Source organism: Magallana gigas, chromosome 3 (assembly GCF_963853765.1).
Source record: "Magallana gigas chromosome 3, xbMagGiga1.1, whole genome shotgun sequence".
In the NCBI taxonomy this organism is placed as follows: Eukaryota; Metazoa; Mollusca; class Bivalvia; order Ostreida; family Ostreidae; genus Magallana; species Magallana gigas.
In genome coordinates, this window is record NC_088855.1 from 8,106,313 (window position 1) to 8,128,938 (window position 22,626).

The 22,626-nt window shown below is 32.9% G+C and overlaps 1 protein-coding gene and 4 non-coding genes across 5 annotated transcripts; 3 read left to right on the forward strand and 2 right to left on the reverse strand.

Moving 5' to 3' along the window:
- The first annotated feature begins 3,082 nt into the window (after positions 1–3,082).
- Positions 3,083–3,154, forward strand: Trnah-gug (transfer RNA histidin (anticodon GUG)). Its single transcript has one exon. It is a non-coding gene; the product is annotated as a tRNA-His (tRNA).
- Positions 3,155–5,687: 2,533 nt separating this feature from the next.
- Trnah-gug (transfer RNA histidin (anticodon GUG)) lies at positions 5,688–5,759 on the forward strand. The gene has a single exon. It is a non-coding gene; the product is annotated as a tRNA-His (tRNA).
- Positions 5,760–9,361: 3,602 nt separating this feature from the next.
- Positions 9,362–13,184, reverse strand: LOC105345374 (serine dehydratase-like). Its single transcript, XM_011453500.4, has 8 exons — positions 13,078–13,184; positions 12,579–12,771; positions 12,267–12,419; positions 11,317–11,392; positions 11,168–11,207; positions 10,698–10,925; positions 10,003–10,127; positions 9,362–9,738 (listed from the first exon to the last, which is right to left on the reverse strand). The coding sequence occupies exons 2-8, from the start codon at positions 12,756–12,758 to the stop codon at positions 9,551–9,553; spliced, it is 990 nt and encodes a 329-aa protein (XP_011451802.3). The 5' UTR covers positions 12,759–12,771; positions 13,078–13,184; the 3' UTR covers positions 9,362–9,550.
- Positions 13,185–17,440: 4,256 nt separating this feature from the next.
- Trnaq-cug (transfer RNA glutamine (anticodon CUG)) lies at positions 17,441–17,518 on the reverse strand. The gene has a single exon. It is a non-coding gene; the product is annotated as a tRNA-Gln (tRNA).
- A 105-nt stretch (positions 17,519–17,623) lies between these two features.
- Trnad-guc (transfer RNA aspartic acid (anticodon GUC)) lies at positions 17,624–17,695 on the forward strand. The gene has a single exon. It is a non-coding gene; the product is annotated as a tRNA-Asp (tRNA).
- The last annotated feature ends 4,931 nt before the right edge of the window (positions 17,696–22,626 follow it).

Genomic DNA, 22,626 nt, shown 5'->3' on the forward strand with positions numbered 1-22,626 from the left:
AAATATATAAGCGAGGTTAAACCGGATGCTATGGGGAAAATTCAGCCTGCGCATGAGCTAGCCTGGTTCCTGTGCGTAATGGGTATAGCTCAGGGAACCAGGCAAGCACAGGTTTATCTGAATCGGGATTGGGATTCCATGCCATATGCACATATAAGTTCAAAGGCGCTGTAATTGTAAATTTGTCGGTAAACACTACAAAAACAAAGTATTCTTTTTAAACAGGTCGAGACCACTATATTTTGTGACGTCGGCATAAATTTGCATACTAAATTAGCCATCTGTTTACTTTTATCGACAAACCAATCAGGTGAATGAGTTGCAAGGCATTGTGGGCTACTATAAGTTTCAGTGTATACAAAGCGTATTGAAAATATATACCATTTTAAATTGTCATTTGGAAACTCATTTTGAATGATTTTTCAGAATTTATGAAATTTATATGGACACTTATGTCTGAACTTCAATTTCTATGCTCACATTTAAAAAATATTGCATATGAGGACTTATATCAACCTATTTAAATACCCTATTGTCAATGTTCAAAAGAGAGGTACAGGCGGTTCAAGCATATCTTTTACAAAATACACCATAGCATAGCATAGCATTGCAATCTCATAGCATATCATTGAATTCTCATAGCATAGCATTGGAATCTCATATCATAGCATACAATCTCATAGAATCGCATTCGTCATATCATACCATAGCATTCCATAGCATAGCATACAACATTATTAAAACTCGGTTTTAAATGTATTTATTTGAGAAAAAATATAAATGTTTACAAGATAGATTTGTGGTAAACTTTGGCTTCTTATTATTTTACTTCGAAATGTGTAGAACTCTTCTGTGTATGGAGGCATTGTTCAAATCTCATAGCATACCATACCATAGCATAGCATACCATATCATTAAGCCCTTCATTTCAATTTCTCATAGCATAGCATACAAATCTCATAGCATTTAATAAAAATCGCATACCATAGCATGGCATTAAATTGTAAAAGATATGCATGAAATGGCTGTACGTCCTATTGAATTAGAAGCAGAGAGTAGCGTTTTTTCACGAGATACCCCATATTTGGGACAACATTAGTAAAATGCGCGTTGATATTTTCCTCAGGGACATTCATCAGAATGCTTATGGACAAAATACTATATGCTGTATAGCTTGCACTTCTGCATTTGTATATTTGTGCATTTCTACTACCGTAGCTATTCACGTATGTTAAAAATGTACAGTTACCTGTATTTATTTCTAGTGCACAATGATAAAATCACCAATACACAATTGTGCAGTTTTTTCTTATCAAAATCTATTTGTACTTGTATGCGTATGTTTGTCAGTCGTTTGATACTGATCATTTTTTGAAGCAACAATTGATCAACTACAACAACATTATTTTGCAATGTGAGCATGGAATAAAGTTAATGGTACGTAATCTTTCCTTTTTTACCTTCTAAAGTAAAAATCAAGATGTACAAACATTCCGGCAAGCAATTAAATATTGTGAATAAAACAGACAAAAACCATGTGAGTTTGTTGAATCGTAAACACGTTGTAGACCGTCATGAATTGCAACTCATTCACTGGATTGGAGAATCTGTTTGACGAAAATACTGTCACGTGTTAAACAATGCTATCCATATAAGGTAGTGTACCCGACCTGTTAAAGAAATGATCGGCATGTGATAAACTGTCAGTATTAGGTAATGTAATGCCGAAACTACAGCATTCATCAAAAAGCATAATTTATAATGTTTTGTTGTTTTCCGAATACACATGTAGCTTAACTTTACTTTTATAGAAGGCAGGGCTAAAGTACTTCCCGATTAAAATTATTTAAGCATTTAAGTATGATTGAATAATTATGTCACTGTATAAAAGTTTAAATCTCAAGAAAAATGCATCAAAATATGAAATTGATTTACACATTTATAGTATAGCTGTCACTGCATAACGTAGTTGCATGTAACAAAGTAGTGCGAAGCGTAATGTGTGCGCAAAAATTAGAATTCGCCGAATGCCTGATACTATACATGCAATCTTCATTAATATAGATCATAATTATTTTAGAAGTATGAACCCTTTAATTACATTCTGAGATTAAAAGTCAACTATAGATATATATACGTAATACAACGTACAAATTTAGTGGTTAAAAGCAGGGAGCTAGAGTCGGTGGAATCTGTGATAATTTTAAGGCTTTCACGTTTTCGTTGGAAACACATGCAAATGGTCCACGTATTGCAGTCCTTTTTTAAAGGACAGCAACTTGTTTCTTGTTTTAGTAATCTGGAATTCGGTTTATGTACGTACAAATGAATACGTCCTCATTTAATGAACAAATAGAATAATATTTACATGTTTCAGTGTCTTTGCCTGTGATAACACTTTGTATCGATTTTGTACTACATAGTCCAATAAATTCAAATGACGTGTAATTGGGGTGCAAGAGGGGTTTGCTTATTTATATTATAATATTTAATCGTACAATGGCTGAAAATTATATAAATATAAGTAATAAGGAACCATTCTTTGAATATTTTGAAGTGATGATTTCGGTCGGGGCTTGATCAAATCTATTTTATAGGTCCTTCGGGCTTTATTGGGTTTGATCACGCCCCGACTTAAATTATCATTTCATAATTCTCAGAGAATGATTCCTTATTTCTTAAATAAATTTATTCATAAGATATAAAAGCAATAAATCTATGAGAAACTTGCAGCAATGTTAATAAAAACAAAGATTAAACCATTTCTAATTTTAGATAATGTACATGAATTCATAAAGTAATTCATATTAATTGAATAATAACCAAATAACTTTCTTTAACCATTAGATTGCAAAACCATAAGCTAAAACTACAAGAACGTTTGAAGTTATAGAGATGTATACAAAAGCGTATCTTTCTTTTTTTTTTGGAAACGCGATAGTGACCTCTTATTGAAAATGTTGTCATTCAGCTAGTTAATTAAGGAAGCAAGTTCTTAAAGACCCTTGTGAAAGAGTATTTGCGATATTGTTAGACTAAATAACTTTCATTCAAGTGGTCTTTGACAGTATCTGCCAATATAGCCGTGATCGTATAGTGGTTAGTACTTCGCGTTGTGGCCGCGACAACCCAGGTTCGAATCCTGGTCACGGCAGTGGCTGTGCAGTCGCTGTTACGGCATGGCAGTCATTTTTGATGACCAAACCAAAGAATTCCCCCCCCCCCCAAAAAAAAAAAAAATTAGAATGCTTTGATAAAACAATAGCGACAATTTTTCCTCCGGCAAATGTAATGGATATATGCCAAAAACAGTTCTGTACGAAAAAAGGTTTTAAACGTTACGGTAAACGACATTTACATGTTCAACTATATCGGTGTCACTCCGTTTTTACTTTAAAACTCGTTAATTTTACGCTACTGTATAACCAAAACGCCTGATATCATTAGGTTTGTCTACAAAATTTATATACACAAAAACCAAATGTAAAGAATAATGTCGCACAATCTTTTTGTGCGAACGAAAATAATTTGAAGGACGTTATCCATTTATGCATGTTTTAACAAACTTTGGATAAAAGAAGCCAGCAGACGTATATATAACTAATTTTAAAAAATATGAAAATTTTATTTTCGAAAATTAGTTTTTAAACTTAGCTTATGATTTACTTTGAAAGTATCTAGCTGCACATTTAAACTCGCAGATCTCTAGCTTAATTAACTAAAAATTTGGTAAACAGAAATAAACGACAATAATTGTGATAGAATAGTCATTGAAACAACCTGACTATTTTTTCAGGTACCAAAGCTTATAGAAGTTTTTTAGTCAAAATTTTGTATAAATTTAAGAAGTATAATAAGTATACCTTACTTAGTAGCTAGTTTCTAAAGTTTATTTCGACTATTTCTTACTTCTAACTTGTTCCTTAATACAAATATTTTATTGGCACAAACACAATTACACTAATTGTCAAAGGCCAAATATACGCATAAATAGGTATTGTTTTATTACATATTAGTATAAAAGATTATCATTACATATCATTAGATATCATTATATCTCACATTCACATGGGAGGAAAACAGTTCTGACAATTAAGTTAATGCATTGTTTCTGTATTATGTACATTAACTTTATGGTATAAATGAGAGAGTTATTTTCATTTTCAACACTATTGAAGATTTATTATTGAAACAGAACTTAGCCATTAGGATATCTGACATTTTTGAAGAATTATTTTTAGTATGTAAACATGTATATTTCTTTCAAAAAACCTCAAATGAATATATTTAGAACAGCTGAATAAAAATTGGAATTCATCTTCAACTGCTCCAGCTTTAAAATAATTACAAAGTCTTTCTTGCGTTGGAATAGGTAAGTGTCTACCTTTTTTATGGCAAGATTATGTGAACTTAATTTTAAACTACTAAAAACTTATTTCTCTACTTTTCTTTTTAAATACATCAACATAAGAACACCGTATAAAATCATCAAAAACAACTTGATAAAATCTAAGCTTGGGTGAATATTGTTTAAAGGGGCATGGTCACGATTTTGATCAAAAATTATTTTTTCGATATTAATATTTATAAGGCTTTAGAAAGGCATTTTAAATAGGCAACCGAAATTGAAGTGTCTTTGTTGAGTTATAAGCGAGTTACAGAGCTTTAAATTCTTCGCTATGTAAACAAAGCGTTTGTTTACATTTTGAACGTTGAAGTAAAAATTTCAGTTTTAAACCTAAAAAGAATGTGTTAAACATTAAAAAAAAGTTTATCTATGCTTAAAATAAATAAAAAGATAGACAAATAAGCTAGAAATTTTTTTACTGGTATATTGAACCTATGTAAACAAAAACAGGGCACGAGCCTTGTTTACATGACAAAGAATTGTTAGCCCTGTATCTTGCTTATAACTCTACGAATGACTCTCAAATCTTATTTGATCATTTAAAATGCTTTTCTAAAGCATTGTTAATAATAAAAACATAAAAATAGAATTTGACCAAAATCGTGACATTGCCCCTTTAATGTCCTTCTTCATTAATCACTGGTCTGTTATTCTTTGTTTTAAACTTCATAGAAAGAGTTTCATTGAACTGCCTTTGTAGATAATAGATGAAACCCTAAATTGTTAATAGTTGAAAGTTTCAAGGTAAGGGATAGACAATAACCGATTTTTTCCCATACAACTCAAGGTAAAAACGTTATATATGAAATGTTCACTAGTACGTCTTTCGTCAAGTAACTCAACATTGCTTCTTGCTTTAGTTATCTGGAATTCGGTATACGTGCACGTATGTATAAATTAATACGTACTCATTACATGAACAATAAGGAGTCATAAATTTATTTATACGATATACTAACAATATATCTATGAGAAAACCATTGTTGATTTGACAAAATATACATGAATTTATAAAGTAATCTATATCAATTGAATGATAACTTCATAACTTTCGTTAACCATCAATTTTTAAAACATAAACACTAGAGAGATGTATACAAAAGCATACGCTTATTTTTTTTTTTGAAACGCGATAGAGACCTCTTATTGAAAATGTTATCAAAAAGTTAGTGAACAAAGGAAGCAAGTTCCTAAAGACTCTTGTGAAAGAGTATATATGCGATATTGTTAATCTGAAATACTTTCATTCAAGTGATAATTGACAGTACCTGCCAAAATAGCCGTGATCGTATAGTGGTTAGTACTTCGCGTTGTGGCCGCGACAACCCAGGTTCGAATCCTGGTCACGGCAGTGGCTGTGCAGTCGCTGTTACGGCATGGCAGTCATTTTTATGGTGGAATGCTACACCAAAGTTTTATTTTATGCATCATTTGAGTATCATTTTTATTACATGATTCCGTTGTTCAAAGAAAGATGTATGCTCTTTATTATTTTATAAGAATTTTTTGTACAAAATAACTAAGAGTATATATCCTTCTTTGAACAACGGAGTCATGTTTCAGAAATGATACTCTAACGATCCATAACATAAAAGGTTGGTGCAGCATTCTACCTTAAACGCCTTTGTCTTTAGAAATAAATCTATAGTATATAGTTAAAAATTTACAATTTGTTATAAAGGATATCAATATGCAAAGTAAAACTCAAAAAAGGAACTTAATACTAGATATATGTTATGTATATTAAAGGGGCATGGTCACGATTTTAGTCAATGTTAATGTTCACAATGCTTCAGTAAGGCATTTTTAATAGGCAACCAACATTTGAGTGTCATTAGTTGAGTTATAAGCAAGTTACAGAGCTTGCAATTCTTTGCTATGTAAACAAAGCTTTTGTTTACATTTTGACTGTTGAAGTGAAAATTCCAATTTTTGACCTAATGAATGTGTTAAACGTAATGAAATGTTTATTTATGCTTAAAATGAATAAAAAGATAGACAAATCAGCTTGAAAAAGATTTTTTACTGGTGTACTAAACCTATGTAAACAACAACAGGGCACGAGACTTGTTTACATGACAAAGAATTGTGAGCCCTGTATCTTGCTAATAACTTTACAACTGACCCTCAAATTTCATTTGATCAGTAGAAATGCTTTCCTTAAGCATTGTAAATAATGAAAACAGAAAAACAGAATTTGACCAAAATCGTGACCATGCCCCTTTAATTTATACTATCTATTAATCTTTCTCTCATTCATCTGTCTGTGAAAATGTTTTATAAATTGACTACGCTATAAACTAGCCATCTGCATTTGACTTGTCTATCATTGCATTTGGATTTAGGTGTATTGCTGTATGTGTATAAGGTTCACAAAAGCTGATCAGTTTCTATAATAACACAATCAGTTTCTACAGACCAGAGCTATTTTAACAGAGTATACTCGTGGTTTCCAAACGTGATGCAATTTACGTATGGTTATTTGAACTGATATTTTTCAACTTTTTATTTTTACATTGCTAAACTAATATAGGTTTAATGAGCAAGTAAAATTCCATAGACACCAAATTACCAATATACCATTTATAGACATTATATTCTCCCTCACTACGTTCGTCCGAATGTAAAACAATAAAGTGGTAAAGGAATAAAACCAACAAGTACTACATAGGTACGCTGCTCGCCAGCGTTATTTTATTTACACAAAACACATATTAAACAACCATTTGTCAGCCAAAAATCAACATTTTCCATATCATCTGCAGTCATTTTAACTTCAATCGCTACTAGCGTGCGAGCTTAGAGTGCCACGCCACCGCATGGTCCCACTATTACCTGATCACGTGACCCGAAACCCATTTGAGTACGTATGAAAACCCATCACGCACATGATTTTAAGTATAACCACTTTTGTTTTTAGTGTGTCTCACCTGACAGGTAAGATATTTACCTTTAAAAACTAATATCCCATTGGAAAATAATTCCCATAAGGGAAATAATTTTCCGATAGGAAATATTCAAAATCCTATAGGAATTTCAAAAAATCCTACAGAAATAATACTTCCTATAATAACAGTATTTCCCACAGGAATCAAATTCAGACAGGTAGTTGTTTTTCTTTAGGAGATTAGAATTTCATTTCCTTAAATTTCCCATAGATTTCTAAAATTTTGTTCAAATCCTACCGAATTTTAATTCCTATAGGAAGTTCTTTTATACTATGGAAAACAAAAATTTCCTTGCGGAATTTAATTTTCAAAGGTATAAAATACCTAATTGATAAGTGAGAGACATCAATAACAAAAGTAGTTATAAACTCTTAATGTCATGATTTACAAAAATTATAACATATTTACATTTTACAATACATGCACCCAAGACAAGTGCAAAAAAGCCACCTAGGCACTGGCACATTTATCCGGCACAGTGTTAATGATCAACAAAAATTTAAAAATTCTGCAAAAAAATAAATTGATTAAAGACTTTAGTTCATCAATTTATTCTGAAAGTTTATTTAACGTTTCATTAAATATAGGCGTTAATGTTTTTAAATGATATCTAGTACATCTTCAATATCCAACAGCCAATTATTCATATGGCATAAAGAAGTTTGAATTTGACATTAATGCTAGACTAATTACTTTCTAAAACTCGAAAACTGACCAGTCAGGAAGGGCCCCGCTATGACAATTAATATAGAGAACTGAAAAAAAAACTTTGAATTCCATCCTCTTTATATTAACAATGATGAAAAATAAATGCCCGGCAGAAGATATAAAGAACTGGAATATATAAGATCTCGTGATTTGAAGTTGGATATGATTTTCATCCAACAATTAAAGTGCTTTTTTCTTGAGCCTTAGTGAGGGGATAAAACACACAAGTTGGATAAAAATCATATTATACTACAAATCATATGAGATTCTATTTATCCCATGTTTTATACACCACAATCAATGTTTACACTGTTTATAAAACTCCACATTATTTTACTTCATTATGCCTTCGCAAATCCCATTGTAAAGTCACACCTGTGGGATATCAAAAAAATATCCTATGAGTCATATCCACGGGATAAAGTGGGTTAACATGGGATGAAATAAAAAATTTTAAAAAAAACAAAGAATTGATACCAATTCAATGATACCTGGGCTTTGCCTCAACTTCAAACAAACATCACTTGCAGACACATGTGTACGGTAATACATATAACAGATAAAGACAGACCTTAGATTTTCTGAAACAGGCAAGATAATTAATCTCAGGGGATTAATTATCCTGCTCTCATCCATTTATTGAATTTAATCAGGGCTTACAGATGGAACATTTTCAGGTACTATTCTTAAGTTTCCTTTAATATAAACATAGCAACCAAAAACAACAACAACACCAAACATCCATTAAAAAAGAAAAAAAAAAGAATAAAAAAACTGATATCTAATAAAAAAAAATTTAAATTTATTGTAATTCATATATTTTTTTTATTTTACAGAATATAAGTATTTGGACTAGAATGAAATATATTCTTTATCAAATACCATCCTTTAAACTGAGGGGTAAAAATATTAGGGTGAATTCTTATACATAGTTAGGATTCTACCCCACCACCCCAGCTCCAAACCAGAAGACATAGAGAACCAAACTTAGCATCAAAATATGTATTTCTGCCTACTGAACTACCATACCAAATTTGAACTTGATTGGGCAACCATAAAAAAGTTATTAGAAAAAAAACAGGTAATTTGTGGACGGAAGAGTGACAGACGGACAGACAGAAGGACGGACGGACAGAGTGATTACTATAGGGCACCCGCAAATCCTTGCGGGCCCCTAATGAAAGGAGTAAATACTAGTATTGTTTTTTCACATCTCAATAATGTATGTGAAAGTGAGATCCTACATCTCTTTCATGTCAGTACAAAGCAGATGGCTAAACCTTTATTAAAACAAAGATTCCATTTTAAGACATTTATTCAAAACAGATTTCCCACTCTGATTCACAAATAAAACTCAAAATAAACTGTAGCTGCTCCTGGGTGAAATATCACAGAATAAAAACCCAAATTATGTATAGATACCACTACTATATCTAGGATATCACTAAATCCAACACCTGTTCATTTAAAAGCCACTAAAATCATGTTATAATTCAAAATCTTTCTTCCATTTACTGAGAGCATCAAGAGTCACTGTACTACCACCACAGACGACAATTAGTGCAGACTTTATTTCACTAAGTTGACCTTGAGATTGAAGGTCATTGAGGATGCCACTATAGACAGCGGCCAAACTGGCACCACATGCGGGTTCCACCAACTGTCGATGGTCATCTATAACATTAACCACAAACACTGATGATTTGAAGATACACACTTAAAAGTAAGATAAAGTTTAGTATCTTCCAGTCAAATGTTAAGTTTTCAATCATAAGAATACAGAAATGTGTTAGTTGTCTTAGTTTTGTCATTAAAAATACAAAAGGATAGAATTCATGTTCTCAAGAGAAGGACTCCAACTTTGAGCTTTTATGTCATGCAAAAGGATTCAGAATTTATTCATCGAGTTGTAAATACAAATTATTAAAATGAGTTTACCTGCATATTTCAGACAAGCATCAACTGCTTGTTTGTCTGTACAAAGCTTTGATATAACTTTATACTTCTTGCATAATTCAAACACTTGTGTGCATGGAGTAAGAGCACCAAGGCTTTTTGCAGAACTGCAAACAAAAACAATTCATATGTTAGCTTTTCTTATTTAATTAATAATAGTACAACTCTACATCAATGTATAAAAACTTGAACTTTTATCAATTTTAAGACAGAAATGCAATCAACATCATAATAAGTAACATGAATGATAAATGTTTTATAAACATTTTTAGAAGGAAACCAGTAATTTATAGAATTACCTCACTTTGTTATCCCTTAAAAAATCACTATACCATCTTGCAGCTTATGGTCAAAATGATAAATAATTTCATTTTCAATTTTTTATCAAGCTGGGTTTCAGATTCCTATTTTATGGTAACTTAAATACTATGTGAATTTAAAAAGTTTTAATTTTCCAAAACAGTACAGGCCCCTCTGAACCTCCCTCCCACCTAACAATCTGCAAATAAAATTGATATGAGACCATATAACAATTGTAAGATTAATTTTGTATGAAGCATAATAAGAATAAGAAATGCAACTTAAATGACATATTTTGCTTTTTCTGAAAAAAAAAAATCAGATAACAACATATCTATAGAAATTTGTAGCGATGTAATATTTTTCAACTGACAAACCTTGTAATTGCTGGAATGGTGGCCACCTTGTTTTCTCTCAGTGACACATTCAGACAGTCTGCTCCTTCAGTCTCCATTGCCACCACAGGGATGTGGCCCCATCCAACTCTCTGCATCCCTTGTATGACCCCACATAAAAGTCCCCCACCACCTACTGAAGCCACCACAACATCAGGTGGGCAGGGCAGCTGCTGCTTGACCTCCACTATCAAGGATTCATGTCCCTCCCTACAAATCAAAACATTAAACTAGATTTAAAATATTACTATATTGTATCTTGTTGAATCTACAGGATTACAAAGGGTTCATTATTAGGAGCTCATTGTTATTTACTTGTACATAAGAAATCAAAAGATTTTCTAGTAGATGGAAAAAACAATTAGTAAATCTGCACTCAGTTTTTAATATTTTTGCATTCTTTGTCTGTCAGCTCTCTAGATTTATAATGCATTAGAAAATGGAGATCTTACCATACATCTGGATGATCAAAAGGATGAACATACAGACAGTCTACAAGACAGATAGCAGAATATATTTATTTTTATCTAAAAGAACTTCAAGTACATTTTTATATTATTGCTTGGTTTGAAATTTTGAATTATAAAGGAGACGATTTTACCTGGATCTTTGGCAAGAGTCATAGCATATTGATTTGATTCATCCCAAACACTGCCATGGACTTCCACGGTTGCTTCCTTGAGAAGAAAGATAACTCTTGCAGTACAAAAAAGACCTAATCCTACATGTAAAAATGTTCATCCTCATATGGAACTCTGCAAACAATCTACTAGTATTTTACCACAAGTCACCAATATCAGCTTACATGTACTTCTGGAGTATAAAAAAAAATTAAAGAACTATATATGATATGAGTTAAATTTGGCCCCCATAATTCGCCATTTTTTAAGTGTTTCGGGTACAATAAAATGTTTATATGTTATATTTTAGAAGAGTTGCTGTAAAATATATTTTTCACCTATTTATTTGATTTATTTGCACTCACTGGCAGTATATGATGTCAGAAGTGAAGCTATTTCTATAATTCAATCAAAATTAGTCAAACAATTGACATTTCTCTTATCTTTTTATGAATGGAAAATATAGAGCGCTTGCTTGAACAAGGAACATTTTTTTGTCACTCACTAACCTTAGCTTGATACATCTCGGATTAAACTATTTTGTTTGTTCAAGCATGCACTCTATGTTTTCTAAAAGAAAAGCTGCCTGAAAACAAGTTGTTTTGTGCTAAAAATGGTGATAAAAGGTTGTCTTTATGATGTCATTTTTCTAAATTGTGGGCAGTTGAATCAAAATGAACATTTTGTAAAAACATCACATATATATCTGTACAAAGAAAACAAAGAATTACAGTAAAATGATGATGTTCATTTTAGGGGGCCATTTTAGGGCCATATCATATATAGTCCTTTGCCAAAACTACAAGCACACACCAAATATCCCTCAAATTCTTAGAGTTTACAAAATAATATTTCTACCACTGAAATTACAAAAGATCTACAATGTGTCTGTTAAAATATGGAACACAACTGAAAGAACAATTAAATGTACCTGGTCTCTCAGTTTTTCTGCCACAAAATCTGGTGTAGTTGTTGGGAGAACAATGGTTGCTGGGAGATTGAGAAGTCGAGAAGCATAGGCAGCTGCTAAACCTCCGTTTCCACCTGAGGCACATACCACCCTCTTACAGCCTTTGGATACAGCCTGGTGTCATTATCAACAACAAAAATAAATCAGACCAACATAATGATATCGATCTCTAATTGTGACAAGATATAAAATTTATGTATGAAGGTGTTTGCCATTTGATCTCCAAAAAAAGGTAACATTGAATACTGTTCATGTACTTATGAAAGAACTTGCCTTTTGACATAAGTTTCCGATTCCCCTAATCTTGAAGCTCCCTGGAACTTGCAGATTTTCTAGTTTGAGGTAAACTTGTAATCCAGCGCATTTGGACAGAGGTGTGCTCAAGATAGCTGGAGTTTTTATGTGAAGAGGCTTTTGATGTGAGCCATTTTGATCAGGGGCTTGAGCATCCATCTAAATGCCGTATCTAATACAAAGAGAATTTCTTATGAAAAAATAACACTTCTTCACAATAAACAGTGATGTATACAATGTTCATGGAGGTGGGTAGAATCATTGCTGCAGGTCTGGTCACTATAAGTTAGAGAAGCCCTCAGCAGCGGGTCCGTAGGACATTATGCGATTGTATCTAGGTCGCTGTATTTTTCTAATTTAAGGGGAAATCGTGTTGGTAACCTACTTTTTAACGCCATATTTACATGTTTATTTAAGTTTTAACCCTCTAATTTAAAAAAAAAATTTAACACATATTTACATAACAAAACAAACTTACTATTTGATATTATGAAAATAAAAGTTGTTGACGTTGGACGTTGGAGGAGTGTCTACTTTCGCTTTTTACAGGTAAGATTTTTATGAGACCCGATCCCGACAACAAAGTCCATTCAAACTATACAAACGTTTAAAAATAAATGCTGTTTGAAAAGAAAAAAAAAGACAACAAGGGGAAAAAAGAGATTCGACAGCAAAAGTAATTATAAGCAAGTGCATGTATTTAAATACTACTCACGTTTCGACCATATATTCTCTCTTTTGAAATTTAGACTATGATTAAACAGAAATGTTGATGACTATTGAACCTGATCATTTTTATGAATATTAAGATAAACATATTTATAGTCTGTCCCAAAAAATTAATGCTGCACATTTGGACGATTTTTAATATAAAAAAAAATACACATACCTGTGAAAGAAGTGCAATTGAAATCGATGAAAGGGAAAACTTTCAGGGTATCTTCATTGACAAATTATCGTTTTTCACTAAAAAAAAAATTCACAGAAGCAAAAACTGATTTCTTTCGAAGATTTATAATTGGGAACATGTTTACATCTTTTCTGCATTCGGAGGTCACTCTGAATACATCGCACAATTTTTTAACATTATTATCCGGGTACCTTCAACTCCTTTGCAATGGAAATTGAATTCCCCGTAGACTTGTATGTATTGAAATCTGACAAGCTAGAGGGGGTGTTTCAAGGGGGAAATCTTGGTAAATTTTTATGCTATTGAATGAACATCGTCCGAACCCAAACGTATTTATAAATATAGAACAAAATAAAAAATGTGCAGCATAAATATCTTGGGACAGACTATACACAAGATTTCACTTATTGTTTTGTCCTACACCCCTATAAAATTCCATTAAAATAAATTGAAACATAATAGAAAAGAACGGGGTTATATGGAATTCTAGGTTTGATATGTTGTAATACTCATGTATTTTCTTAATACATGTACAAAGAAGAGATTTAAGCTAGAAAGACCTGCAATTTTATTTTATATTTATCTTATTTATTATATATTATTAATATTATATGTCGTTTAAAAAGTTCGATATCTATTGCCAATTTATCATTTTACGCTTTTGTGACTCTGTCTGTAATTTGCCTGCAGGAGCTTACATATTAACTATCAAAACGGAATCCAGATCTACTGGTCCTAGGCTATATTAGTGTTCATTGGAGCAACTTCATACGTTACGAAGAACACAATCAGCCGGGTAATTGATGTTTGATGTCCGTCCGGCCGCTCCAAGGAGGAAAAACGGTGATGTATAATAGCTCCGTGCAATTGGGACCGACGTCTTTTGCCAAAATAAAACGTACCAAATTTCAAGTGTCTAGATTGAGACAATCTCGGTCGATGTACACGGGGATCGTGACGGGAGCCTTGAATTTAGTATTATGGCCTTACTATCAAATGACACCAAATAAATTATTCATTTGGCCATTTACAATTTGTACCAAACATTTGCAGAAAATTAGATTAGGAATCGTTTCCAATGTTACCCCAGAAACACAATTGCCGTGGAGATTGTGCGGGGAATTTCGATGCCTTACTTTCGCACCAAGGCGTGCGTACATTTTTGACAAGGACAATTGGAGAAACTCCTTCGTAATCTAATTTTGTCTTTAATTTTTTTTATTTGTATACGATCTTTTAAGATTATTTTGTCTTTAATTAAGTGTTTTTTGTATACGAACCATTTGACTCCCATGGACATATAAAATGTGTGTCATATTTGTAATATCTGATGATGGGATTATATAGAAATGAAGTTTAAGATATTATAATGAAGCAACGAGTAATCCAAGTATCAAAGAGTATTAATATCATATATGCTCTTACAACAAATAATGAAGTCAGTTACAGGAAATAAAATTGTTCAGTCGCCAATATTTTGTTCATCATGCACATGCTGTGGATATCATCCATACGAGGGTTGTCCATAAAGTTCGTGGCCACTCTTGATAAAAACTGACAAACATATTAAATAAAATGTATAAAATCACATTATCGTTAGATTCATGTTTTATTTGATTAATGTGCGATTTTTTAGATATCATAATCAACACATGAATAGGGATAATTTCATAAAATGCGAAATGATACTGAATTATACCCGGAGCATCAGATCGAAAATTTATGACATTACCCAAAGTCAAACACTACATAGAATCAACTTTTCTCAACGTAGTCATCGTTTTACTCGACACAATTAAATTTCCGATCTGATGCTTTGTCAGTTTTTATCTAGGTTGCCCACGAACTTTACGGACAACCCTCGTACATGTTTTATAACGAATACGCGGCAGTATACCATAGTATACACGTATACCGAGGCGCGTTCGATAAATAGATGAACAGTTATCTGACATTCGAGACATATCGGGCCTTTCCGACAAAGTTTTTTATTGTTGTTGTTGCCGGAAGATTGATTTACAAGAATAATAAAGACTGACTTACTCTATTGTTTAAATAAAAGGAAAGAAAAAACGTTCAATTTAATGATTCTTGTCAGAAATAAAATCTTATGCAGACAACATCATTTTGCTATAATAGATCGGTTTCCATACGAGGATCTGGAAAGATTTTCGGGGGGGGGGGGGGGGGGGGGGGTTCTAGGGGTAATTTTGTTTGCCGGGGGACCCGAGACCTATTTTCGGTAATTTTGCTATGTGAAAAGTTGGATTTTCCAGGGGGTGGTGAGACACCTAACCTCTCCCCCTTTTCATCCGCGCATGCCTTTTACTGACGACACTGGCTATTTTTAATGCGTGTCTCGCATTTCAAGTGAATTTTTTGGCGGACGGGATTAATTGTTTAGATGATTAAAGGAAAACTAAATAATGGTTTCATCTATAAAAAAATGAACAAATTTGACTTTCAGAATTAGTTCTTTTTTCGTGACCTTTAATTATTTGTATGAGCGAATTTCTTTATATTTAACCACCATGTACATGCACATGTATTATAGCAATCCTTCACACATAGCAATAGCAATTCTTCACACAACCCGGCATGCAGCTATTATAACAGTAATGTTATCATCTATAAACCATATGTGATCATCATCACTCACTGATTGGTTGCAGTTAATAAAATATAAATAAAAAAAAGCGTGCATGCACAATGGCGGTCCAGCAGTATGGAAAAAGAGGGTTGGGATAAAACAAAAGTTTTCTCTCTTAAACTTCTTTTCATCTAATGGTAGAACATGGCTAAACAGATTTTTAAACAAGATACATAAAGATTTTTGATGGTCCAGAAATGAAAAAAAAAAGATAATTTATTGTAAAGATTTTTGCACCCATCAATGGTACATGTATATTTTCACACAAAGTCTTTAAACTCATGGCATAAATTAAATATGTACATGTAAAATTTACATTTTAATCGATATCTGTAAAATTCACACTCAATAGGGTTCGATGGTCGTGACCATATTTAGACTGTATTGACCTCCTTTAGAAGAAGAGCACTATATAAAAATATAGAAAAATACCCGATTTTAAAGGGTAATATATAATGTATTTTTTCTATACTAAATGATAGTTTATCGCTAAACAAATCATATCTTAAAAAGTTTAGGTAGATCTGATACATGTAGTTAGTTTGTTGACCACCTAGCTTCTTTAGATCCGTGATTTTTCTATTGTTTCTGTAAATCTTAGGATTTGATATATATAATACCCATTTTATTGTGTTAAATCTACATTCTATTCTGTACAGTTTTATACAGATTAAATTGTAAACTTCAGTTACAACTTTAATGTGACACTTATATGCTTTTTAGATAACAATTTCAAATGGACTAAAACTGACAAAATATTATATGATGTTGCATGTTGACATAACTATCTTGCATGTCAACATCTTCATCTTGTATGCCGACATAATTAATAGAAATATTACTTGCACACTAGGGGCAGAGATATGCCACCATAATATTATATTCTCCCCAGATACAAATTTGTTTTCATTCATGTCAACTTTCACAGAAGAAAAGAAGAGAAGTGTATTTATCTTGTACTGTTCTCGCACAATTTTAAAATATTTGTTCGTTATCCTTATTATCAACATTATTTTTATTACATGTTTTATTATTCGTATTGTTTGAAAATTGCAAAAAAAAATGAGGTTCGTTGGTTTCTTAGGTCTTCTACGTATGATATAAAATACAAATGTATAAGATTCTTAAACCCATAATACATGTTTGATAGAGAATAGGTGACTGAAATACATTTAGCATTATAATGTCTGTTTAGAAAAAAAGCATGGATATCGGAAAGAAGGGAGGGGGATTTAACCTCGATCCTCCTTCCCTCCTTCCTCCGTATCCGAGTAAAAGTTTAGGTTCCACCGAGATTTGAACTCGGATCGCTGGATTCAGAGTCCAGAGTGCTAGCACTAACCATTACACCATGGAACCGTCATATTCATATTTCTGCTGACCTACATTTTCTTTGTATATATCAATGAATAACTTTCGTAGACTAAGACAGCTGTTATCCGGCATTTAATTTCAGTACATAACTCCTCGGTAGTATAGTGGTAAGTATCCCCGCCTGTCACGCGGGAGACCGGGGTTCGATTCCCCGCCGGGGAGGAAGTCAGTTTTTTAGATATCAGTTTCTTAATTACCCTAATTCATAAATTACAATGATGAAGGTGAGACGTGAAGTCAGCGGCCAATCAATGATTATTTCACCTTCTAACAAAGGAGGATTTGAGAGAATCTATCAAACTCTTCTATTTTTGAGGTGGAAATATTTAATTCAACAACATTTTAAAAAATAATTAGACCTATACAAGAAAAGAGTACTAATATATTAATAAATTACACACTTTCTTTCCGGAGAAAACTGCACTTTTCTGTTTACCAGCTTTACATCAAATAAAATGACATCAGTGACACATCTAAATTTTTCAAAACTTTCTGAATATAATCCCCCTGCTCTACTCCACCCGTAATTTTTCATGCAGTATCTGTTGCTCTAGATCTTTAAAGAACAACAATGTTAATCGACCCTTCTCTTTAAAGCCAATTCCGACGATTATTACATCATCAGAAGTCTGCTCAAACACCAAAAAAAAAAAAAAAATACCAACAACTCATTAAATCATTGTATGACTCATCTTGTTATTAAAATTGCACTTTAAGATATCCCGTATTTATGTGTGCAAGGACGATCTTATCGGATCACAAAATAACATAAAATATAATAACTGGAATCTTTTGACAAACATATCGTCCTTTTTGTTGGTATCTTTTTCTTTTCTCAATACATGAGTTAAAATGTCTTCAGACTATAGATTTGAATATCTTGACAGTGAATTATAAGAACTTTACAAGTTATATCACACTCATTTTTTTTTCTTCGATTTGACATGCTCTCTCTCTCTCTCTCTCTCTCTCTCTCTCTCTCTCTCTCTCTCTCTCTCTCTCTCTCTCTCCACTAAACCATAAACTAAGTTACAGTATATTAAGTTGTCTTCGCTGCGTTCCGATTCTTTGTAGTGATGTATCAGAAATATTGCATTATCTCTAATACAGATGGGCATGCTCTGTCAGAATCCTACTGTTCGTTTAATGGCTGACAGGCCCCTAATGGCGTTCACACGGCGGGATAAAAGAACTTGTACATGTACAAAGATTATGTAAAGGCTCAAAAAGCATCGCTAATCGAATCAGTTAGCCGCGTCAAATAAAAAAAGATACCCTGTGAATTGTGATCAATACAACCATTATTCATTATATAATGAATATTCCTATGGAATTTTCTTTTAAATTCTTATGTGCAGATCTAGACCCCCCCCCCCTCCCGGAAAACTCAAAGTTTAAAATTTTCATTGAAAATTACCGGACTAACTGAATTAAATTATGCATACATTTTAATAAAATGCACAATGGAAAGTGCAAATAAATAAATCGTTATCGCTTTTCAAGTTGTTTTGTACGCATAATACTACAGCAAGGAATTAAATGCCAGGTTTGCCCCTGATTAGATTACATAGCTATCATACACGTCATCCTCTGTTTTACGCGACGGAATGAGGACCCCGTGGGATTACTGTAGAGAAGAGATTCTATTCTTCCTCGGTATGAAATCAGGTGAAATTGCTATCATCCATCAGCCCACTTCCACCAAGAAGATTAGACTACTTGAGCACGTGGTTTTCACTTTATTTTTCTTTATTCAATGACATCTTGAGAAATTTGTTCGACATTAAAACTGGTCATGTAAAGTCAAGGGAAAGACACAAACAACTGGGTTTTTTTTTTAAAGAAAATCTTGTTGAAGTACTTCAGTCAATCTAGCGTGGAATCGGATTAACAAAAAAAAATCTGTCTCAGAATTTTACTTCATTTCCTAGCCTGAGGGTGAACAAGTGTGAACTACAAGATTTTGGGTAAATAAGAAAGATTTAAAGCTGGTAACCACTAAAAAGGTGCATACAATATCCCAGACATAATTAAAGTCAATCTGAATTAACCTCAACCTCTCTCTCTCTCTCTCTCTCTCTCTCTCTCTCTCTCTCTCTCTCTCTCATAGCAGTATATATATTTTCCAAAAGACCAAAAATAATGAGAGGATTGATTGATTGAGACCAATATGCATGAATTAAACAGATAATTCAGTTTATACCTGTCAAATGGCCTCTGTAATTCATGGTGCGTCTTGTTGAGAACATTGCGATAAAGTTACTATAATTATTTTCTTCATCAAGAAACAGCTGAAAAAAGAAATTTTTATACCCACGTATATCTAAAAACACTAAGATTAATACTTTTTTAATTTACAATAAAGTCTTTGAAAATGTGAAAAAAAAATCATCTTGCCATCTTCTGGTTACAACAAAAAGAAGGTAAAATTACTGATTATAACTCTTAAAAGTTAACATGAAAGCGTTTAATGGAACCCTATCCTCTATCTGGTGCAAGTTGTGTAATCCTCGTTGCAATTGTAGTTGCATTTTTAGCTCGTTTGCTAGATGATTACAGCATTATCATTTTGCAAAGAACGTTTTCGCGTGTTCGGAAGATCAAGCCTATATATTTTCTTTATCCCAACTTTACTTATGTGCAACGCGCACATTCTTTTCTTTTTTAATCAAAATCTGAAGAAGCAAATCATTTCGGCTATAGATAGTTGGTGTGCGTTGTAAGTCCTTCACAGTAAATTTGACAACAATATCTGGACAAGAAGAGTAATTCGTCGCTTAATAATGCTGCCCATCTAATTTATCGACATCAGTTTTCGCGCTGGACGGCGATTAACGTGATGGGAGTCTTAAAGAAAGGCGACAGTAGCCCGGATGTGACGAAACACGTTCCATCAAACAGTTGAATACAGCAATTTCCCAATCACCATTCCTTATTCAAAGATTCCCCCGCTCAAGGACGAAACCAGCATTCGTTTTCCTCACTAAAGGAAAGTAATGAAAGTATTTTACGAGCTGTCATCAAAGGAAGAATTGGTTTATCTTAATCTTAATTCCTTCCACCATTATAATTCGAGGCAAAAATCGAACTGTTGTCTAGACAGATATCTGCTGTATTCAGAAATCTGATGGACCAGGACTTGGTTTGGCAAGGGATACAAGGAGAAGTCACATCACGGAGGCAAAGTGATCCATCACAGGGTTAGGCAGCGTCCTCGATCACGCAGAAGGATCATTATTCCAGGCTAGGGGGGATATAGCTAGGAAGACGGGGGAGGGGGGGTGTCTCCAAACAACGCTCAATCTGTTGTCTTCATACCTGTACTTTTTATATGCTTGGTATTTGATTTCAGTAAAAAGGGATCAGATTAGGCTATCTCTGTTGCTGACGATATCGTTTAAGTGATAAAATATTCAGGCTATGCAAATGGCTAGGGGAATATCGAAAAGAGTAAAGCCCAACGGGTGAACGTTAACAAGTGTGCGACATTTGTGTTCGTATATTTCTCCAAAATTTTAGATTAAAGCCATGCTATTTAACGGACTATATCTGTTTAATGAAGACATGCAGTCTTCTTATTCTAAAAAGTCTGTCATGTCTCCTAAATGAAGGATTAGGTTTGATATTTCAAATATTTCATTAAACAGCCAAAGAGACAACTCCCGCTAATATATAAGCGCCAATGGCCTCACTATATATTATTACCAAACTTGTTTTGATTATCGGAATGCGATTCTTTGGGAAATGGTAACTATTTGTAATTGATCCAGATCCATACAACCACTAAAGCATTGTATGCTGATAAATGAAATGACATCCTGTTATTCTTTTTCTATATAAACGGTATATACGAGTGCACTTTATTGTTCAAGTCGTGTCTTGTCTATTGATTCCGGGAGAAATTCTGAACCCAATAACAAAATAGCAGTGTCGAAAACGGTTGCGCTGGTATCATAACAAAGATTGCTAGATTCCATAATTACAGAATGCTGCTAGATGACAAATTTCTGGTTTTTTGGCAATAGAGTACGCATTTCTAAGAAAATATCAAAACAGCGTAGATGATTTAATAGACAATATGTGCACTGTACGACAACCATCAAATTAGCTGTTGGAGACCGTCGCCTTTAAATGTTGAAGAATTTTGGAAAACTAGAGTTGAACTTAATTCATGTAGTTTTGTTTTCTGCTTGCATGCTTTGAGAACAAGTATCGTTTCAATCATGAATGATAAAGAGAAATGGCAAGTGGTCGGTTTTACGTGTCAGAAACTCTTTCAGAAGCAATGATACTATGTAGTCATATTTTTGTGGCGACTTAAAAAAAATCGAATATTATCACCAGTAACTCTGTATGAAATGTCACACAAATGTCACTGATCAAAACTTTTTAATTAAGGTGAAATTTAATGGAAATTCGGAGGAAAAAGAACAAAACAAGTTTATTACGTGGGGAAAATGTGATTTGAACTAAACATAGAGAAGAATATTTTTTTTTGGGGGGGGGTAGGAGGTGGGGTGGGGTGGGGTTGGATAGGTGGGGGATACAAAAGCAAGTCGATACCGTATGAAAGAAGAAAGACATATTGTAAAGACACATTGTAAGAATTATCAAGCTATCTTACAGAAATATGCATTACTTCTTATTTGTTACTTCAAAATTAGTCGAATAAACTATGAATAATATCTGACATCACATGAAAAGGATAGAGAAATGTGAGAAATGAATATGCTGTTATATCACTGAAAACTTGCAAGAAATCATTATGCAACTTATATTTAAAAAACCCGATGAATTGTACTATGCCATACGTTAATAAATATAAAGCTGAGGGGTCCTTGAAACGATATGACTCTATACAGGTAACAATATAGAAACCCCTTGTTACAGAGGTAATCGTCACTGCACAAGGGGTCGTTGAAACATATTGATACTGAACAGAGTGAGGGTTGTATACTAGCAGTATGTGTCAGCAAATGAAACGACGTTGGTTTATGTATGCTAGCATTAGTCGTCACCAAGTGAAACGAAGTTACGCTGAACAAAGTTGGGGTTGGTACATGTATGCTAGCACTGCTAGTTCACTAGATTTT